The sequence below is a fragment of the Dipodomys ordii genome, unplaced genomic scaffold (assembly GCF_000151885.1).
Source record: "Dipodomys ordii isolate 6190 unplaced genomic scaffold, Dord_2.0 Scaffold15, whole genome shotgun sequence".
Lineage (NCBI taxonomy): Eukaryota > Metazoa > Chordata > Mammalia > Rodentia > Heteromyidae > Dipodomys > Dipodomys ordii.
Window position 1 is genome coordinate 15,564,002 of NW_012267231.1, and position 6,716 is coordinate 15,570,717.

General features: G+C 58.2%; 1 protein-coding gene across 1 annotated transcript in view; it reads left to right on the top strand.

Annotated features, from left to right (window-relative positions):
* The window catches only part of Ccdc33 (coiled-coil domain containing 33), a 60,962-nt gene extending 56,260 nt beyond the window's left edge, over nt 1–4,702 (top strand). Inside the window, exons 14-20 of the mRNA XM_013011923.1 lie at nt 38–135; nt 903–1,053; nt 2,073–2,145; nt 2,468–2,476; nt 2,777–2,889; nt 3,646–3,759; nt 4,592–4,702. Coding sequence (XP_012867377.1) covers nt 38–135; nt 903–1,053; nt 2,073–2,145; nt 2,468–2,476; nt 2,777–2,889; nt 3,646–3,759; nt 4,592–4,702 — 669 coding nt within the window. The remainder of the gene's footprint in view (nt 1–37; nt 136–902; nt 1,054–2,072; nt 2,146–2,467; nt 2,477–2,776; nt 2,890–3,645; nt 3,760–4,591) is intronic.
* Nucleotides 4,703–6,716: the final 2,014 nt, after the last annotated feature.

The following is a 6,716-nucleotide window of genomic DNA, read 5'->3' on the forward strand; positions in this document are numbered from 1 at the left end:
GGGGGGCCCCAGGCCAGCCTTGGTGCTCCACTGCCAGGTGATCGAGAAGATGGAGCGGGTGCTGGAGGACAGGCTCCGCGAGAGGAGCGAGCCGCCTCCTTCAAGCTGGCCACCAGGAAAGCCCACTGCAGGTGGGTCCACCCCCTGAGGCAGAGAGGAACGAATGGACCCCCCCTGTCCCCGCCCCAGCTTGAACTCTGGGCCTGGGCGCTGACCCTGAGCGCTTCAGCTCAAGGTGAGCGCTCTACCACTTGAGTCACAGCGCCACTTCCGGTTTTCTGGTGGTTTGTTGAAGAGTCTCATGGACTTTCCTTCCCCCAGCTGGGTTTGAACTGTGATCCTCAGATCTCAGCCTCCTGAGTAGCTAGGATGACGGGTGTCCAGCCCCTCGCCAGCTTTTGCCCTGCCTTCTGGATGCCCCAACACCCCAGCTATACAGGAACCCAGGAAGAGGAACTGAGCTGTTTGTAACACAGGAAAGATGGGGTGGACAGTACAAGGAGAAACAACAGAGTCAGATTCTAAACAGCCCAGCAGGACAGACAGATTGCCACCAGCAATGGAAAGCCACAGCCGGGGGCCAGGGGCTCACACCTGAAATCCAAGACACTCAGGAGGCTGAGGGCTGAGGATTGTGTTTTGAAGCCAGCCAGGGTAGGAAAGGCTATGAGACTTTTCTGTCCAATGAAACAGCAAAAAAAAATCCAGAAATGGAGGTGTGGTTCAATTGGTAGAACACCAGCTTTAAGTGACAAAGCTCAGGAAGAGTGCTCCAGTCCTGAGTTCAAGACTCAGGACACACACACACATACGCACACACACACAGCACATTCAATGCAGAGCAGGGCAGACACATGGAGGCAGGAAGGCCCAGGCCCATACACCCCTGGCCACATTGGCAGCCTCCTCCATATCCCCCACCTGCCCATAGGCGAGAACCTGCCTGCCAACCTCTACTCCGTGCTGCTGGCTGAAAACACCAGGCTGCGGGCAGAGCTGGAGAAGAACCACCACCAGTCAGCCCCCATTATCCTGCAGCAACAGGCCCTACCGGTAAGAGCCTCCTGCAAGGCTGGCCTGGACCGGCCTACGTAGGTACCAGCCACAGCCAGGAGCACCAGCCAAATTTAAGATCCAAGCTAGAGCTGAGCGTCCTTGGCTTGTGCCTTTCATCCCAGCCACTCAGGAGGCTGAGACCTGAGGATCATGGTTGGAGGCCAGACCAGAGTTGCAGGGAGACTTCTTATCTCCAAAGAGCCACCAAAGAGCCACTTGTGGCTCAAATGGTAGAGCTCCAGGCCTGAGAGGAAAAGCCAAGGAACAGCATCTAGGCCCTGAGTTCTATCTTCAGTACTGGCATTAAAAATAATAAGGGCTGGGAAGATGGCTCAGTGGTAAAGCGCTTGCCTCACATGCATGAGGCCCTGGGTTGGATTCCTCAGAACCAAGTAAAGTAGAAAGAGCTGGAAGTGGTGCTGTGGTTCAAGTGGTAGAGCCTTGAACTGAAGAGCTGAGGGACAGCACCCAGACCCCACAACCAACAAAAAAATAATAATAACAAAGGCTGGGTGCCGGTGGCTCACGCCTATCATCCTACTACTCAGGAGGCTGAGATCTGAGGATCATGGTTTGAGGCCAGCATGGGCAGAAAAGTTAGGGAGACTCTTATCTCCCATGAACTACTCAGAAGAGCTGCCGGTGGCACTGTGGCTCCAGTGGTAGAGCGATGGCCTTCAGCTAAAGAAACTCAGGAATAGCACCCGGGCCCTGAGTTCAAGCCCCAGGACCAGAGGGAAAAACCTCCATGCTAGGCTCCTGGGTTCAGGGGGGTTCTAGGTGTCCCCTGGGATGTGAACTTGCACACCTTGCTTTTGTTCCCGGGGTACAGGGGGTACAAGTGTGCATCGGAACTCTCCTCCTTCACTCGCCTTGAACTTTGAGGTTCCGAGCCAGCCCCACAGGACCCCTGATCCTCCTCCTACATGCACCCCACCCAGGCCTGCCTGAACTCCCTTCTAGAACCTTCCCTGGGATTGGTACAGCCTTGGAAAGCCCTTCCCCCCCCATGCCAGGTGGACCCTGGGGAGTTGGGAGCAGGTGGAGACGTCGCAGACAGGCTGCAGGAGATGGATGGCCAGAGACCCTGTCTGCACAGGTGGGTCCAGGGCCAGGCCTCAGCTCCTCGCAAGCTCAGGGTGGGTCCCGGGATGACAGCCAGGGCTGGGACAGTCTGGGCTCACTGCCTGGAAAACACTTCCACATGCGGAGCCAGCTGCCCCATAGGGACCGGCGTTTTGGCTTCTTCACAGGATCTTCCAGAACGTTCTCCACACAGTCCCTTGTGGGCATGAAAGAAAGCTCCCACACATGAGTTGTTCACATGCAAACATGCATGTGTGCATCTGTAGAGGCCAGCCAGGCACCCATGGCTCACGCCTGCCATCCAGGCTGCTCACGGAGCTCACAGCTGAGCCCAGTCGGGAAGGTCTAAGAGACTCTGCTCTCCAAGAAGCAGCCAAAAGCCAGAGGCGGGAGTGTGGGTCAAGCCTCAGCCTGGAGCAGAAAAGAGCCAAGGGAGAATGCTCAGGCCCTGAGGACTGGCACCACATCACAAACAGCCGACAACTTGGGAAGGTTCCGATCTGTGAGAGAATCTCGGTGCGGCCAGAGCCTGTGCTGTGTGGAGGAAGCTGAGTTTAGAACTCAGAGCCGGCTGTCTCAGCACCGCCAGAGCTCACAGGAGCTGGCCTGGCCGCCGCCCCCCGCGGCCGCACAGCGGACTTTCTGCCTTGTCCACAGGATCTCCTGGGCAGCAGCTCTTCAGACAAGCTTAACCTGCTGGCCAAGCTGGAGCGCGCTCAGAACCGGATCTTGGCCCTGGAAAACCTGGTGGGTGAGGTGAGCCTTGGCTCACTGCTCAGCCTGCCACCAAGATGGAGGCTCAGTACACAAGTAGGGTCAGGGCTGAGTAGGTGACCAGGACCAGGGCTTAGTATGTGACTAGGATCCAGGCTGGTCGGTGACCAGGGTCAAGGCTCAGTATGTGACCTGGATTGAGGCCCAGTCTGTGACCAGGATACAGGCTCAGTATGTGGTCAGGATCAGGACTCTGTGTGGCCCAGGATCAGGGCTCACTGCGTGACCAGGATCAAGGTGCAGTTTGTGACTCAGATCAAAGCTCAGTGTGTGAGCACTCTCAAGGCTTTGTGTATGACCAGGATCAAGGCTTAGTTTGTAGTCAGGATCAGGACTCTGTGAATGATTAAGATCAGGCTCAGTGAATGACCTTGATCAGGCTCAGTGTGTGACCATGATCAGAGCTCAGTGTGTGACTGGGATGAAGGCTCAGTGTGTGACCATGATCAGAGCTCAGTGTGTGACCATGATCAGAGCTCAGTGTGTGACCAGGATCAGGGCTTAGTGTGTGAGCCCTCTCCAGGCTCAGTCTGTGATCAGAGTTGGGCTGAGGGCTCAGTATGCTGTGGGCTGTAGAGTCGGTCTGTCTGTGTGTTGGAGCCCTGGCTGAATGGCCTCTGTCCGGCTTCCCGTGGGTGTGCTGGGGTGGCGCAGGTGTGGGCGCAGGCCCGGGCCTGTGTGCATGGGCCGCACGGCCGGGGCTCTGCAGCGCCTGTCTGGTGTGTGCAGCTGGAGGACTCGGCGCGGCGCTGGGGACGGGAGAAGCAGGACCTGGCCACGCGGCTGCAGGAGCAGGAGCACGGCTTCCGGCATGCCTCCAGCCTCGTCCTCACAGACCCGGCTGTGAGTCAGGCCCAGAGGAGAAGTCCAGGGGTTCAGGAGACCGGGGCCTGGAGGAACGTGGGGGGGCAGCTCCTGGAGGGGGAGCTCTGTCCCAGCTCTCCCCCCGCCCCGTCCCGCTCCCCCAAGTATTGTGTGTGCTTCAAGGTGACTGTGGCCAGGTCCTGTGCTCACACCTGTCATCCCAGCTCCACACAGGTGGAGATCTGAGGACCAAAGTTCAAAGCCAGCCCAGGCAGACAGATCCATGAGATTCTGCAATGAACCAGCACAAAGGCTACAAGTGGAGCTGTGGTTCAAATGGTCGAGCACCAGCCATATGAACACGCAAGGCTCTGAGTTCGAGCCCAGTTCCCAGTGACAGCATGGCTACTTTGTCCCAGGCATCCCAGGGCTGAGGCTACCGGTTCTGGGTCTTGAACACGGGCTGGATGCTGTCCCTGAGCTCTTTTGCTTTGTCTGGCTTTTGGCTGGTTCACTGGACATAGGAGTGTCATGGACTTTCCTTCCCGGGCGGCCTTGGAACCGCGATCCTCAGCTCTCAGCCTCCTGAGTGGCTGGGATGACAGGCGTGAGCACCGGCGCTCAGCACCCTCCCAGTGTGTCATCCACTTCCACCCCAAACCCTTCCTCTGTCTGACACTCTCCTGTGTGGGCTCCTCCCACCCCAACCCTGGGCGCCTCCACACCCCAGACGCCCCATCGGGAACCCTGCTCAGCCTTGTGGCATCACAAGCCTGGGAATCTGTCAGAAGTCAGGAGGCCTCGGGCTGTGGATCGTTGGGTCCCTGGACATGGGGCACCATCCTCACCTGAGTCACCTTGCATTCCGCAGAATGTCTTCATCTCCTCCACGGACCCCCAGCGGCCCCCCAAGCTGGAACCCCAGCAGCCGGGCAAGCCGGCTGCCTCCCCGAAGGAAGCGGCCGACTCCCCCCACACCTGAGCGGTCCTCATGCCTGAGTTGGCCCAAGATGACTCTATTAAATACCATACCGCATCACCAAGGCCTCCTGCGTGGTCCTGGCAGCTCTGAAAGGCCTGAGGCCGCAGGGGGCCCAGGGCATGGCAAATGGGAGGGCGGGGAAGGGGGGATGGGGGTGTGCGGGGGTGCCAGGGGCTCACATCCTAGCTACTCAGGAGGCTGAGATATGGAGGATTACAGTTCAAAACCAGCCCAGGCAGGGAAGTCTGTGAGACATTGATCTCCAGTGAACCAGCAAAAAGCCAGAAATCGAGGCTGGGAAGGTGGCTCAGTGGTAGAGTGCTTGCCTTGCAAGCATGATGCCCTGGGTTCAATTCCTCATTACCACATAAGCAGAAAAAGCCAGAAGTGGGACTGTGGCTCAAGTGGTAGAGCACCAGCTGTGAGCCAAACAGGCGTGGGGCATGGACGCAAGAGGACTCATTGCGTTCCACGCCAGGCTTGGCTATAATAAGACCCTGTCTCAAGAAACCAACAACCACCAAAAGGTGGGGAATGGGGGGGGGGGTTGGAATTTTCCACCTGCTAAATACCTGCCCTAACTGGAATCGTGTCTCTCAGACCTGGTGTGTCTGTGTCTCTGGAAGGGACAGGCTTGACATTGTCCAGTGGCCGTCACTCAGAACTCCATTGATCAGGGACAACGAGGTGTGCAGATGCCGGCGTGGTGTCAGGCTGGGGCCCTGTAAGGCCAGTGCTGGCCAACCTTGGGGACAAGGTCAAGCCTTCTTCCCAAGGTCAGGATTTTTGTCTGTTCCATGAAAAGCTGGACTCCTTAGATAGGAGCTCTTTCCAGAACGGACATGTGTGCCTGTGTGTGTGTGTGTTTCTGTCTGTGTGTCTGTGTGTGTGTGTGTGTCTGTGTTGAACTTGGGGCCTGGGAACTGTCCTGAGCTCTTTCACTGAAGGCTAGCATTCTACCACTTGAGCCACAACTCCAGGTCTGGCTTTTTAGTGGTTCATGGGAGATAAGAGTCTCACAGACTTTCCTGACTGGACTGATTTTGAACTTCAATCCTCCAGATCCTCAGCCTCCAGGTAGCTGGGATTACAGCCACCAGCGCCCTACCAGAACTGATATTTCTGAATCAACGCTAACAGGCCCAGAGGAGAGAGAGAGAGGAAAGAGCATCTGCCAGGCACTGAGAGCGCTGGCCTGCCATCCTACCTACTCAGGAGCTGAGATCTGAGCATCACAGTTAAAGCCCGCCCAGGGAGGAAAATCCAACCCTTCTCTCCAATGAACGAGCAAAAAGCTCGAAGTAAAGGTCTGGCTCAAGTGGTAGAGCACCAGCCTTGAGTGAAAAAGCCAAGGAAGAGTGCAAAGCTCTGAGTTCCAGGCCCAGTGTTGTCTGGGAGAGAGAGGACAGAGAGACAGAGACAGACAGAGGGGGGCATGGTGGGGGAGGGGCAGCAGGCTAAGCCCGCTGGGCTGCTGTCCCAGGCTAGACCCGCTCCTGTGCGGACTAGAGGGGACCCACGTGGAGAGCCGCTGACCTCCCTGCCTCCTGCCCCTGAGGGCAGCCAGGGTTGAGGCCCACTGGAGTCTGGGCAGGTCTGAGGCGGCGGGGAGGTGGGGGGCTGATGGGGGGGGCTGGCCAGGCCCGCTGGAGGCCAGGCAGGTGGGAGAAGCCTGCATATCTTCTGAGCAGATCACCCCACACCAGCCCCTCACCCCCAGGGACCACAGTCCTGGCTGCACCCCAGGATGGAGCAGAGCCCAGAGCTGGCCTCACTCCAGGGTGGGGGGGGGTCCTACCCACGAGGCAGGGCTGGCCCTGGCCAGTGACATGGAGGCCAGCCTCACCCCAGCCCTGGGGAGCCTGGGGGCCAGCCCTGCAGCTTGCTGAGCCTCTGTGGGCCCCAGGATAGAATGTGCTGGAAATGAACATCCCAAGTGGAGGTCTACTGTTTAATGGCTTCCTGGGGTCAGGGCAGAAGGCAGAGCTGAGCTTGGGGTGGGGGGATTGGAGAT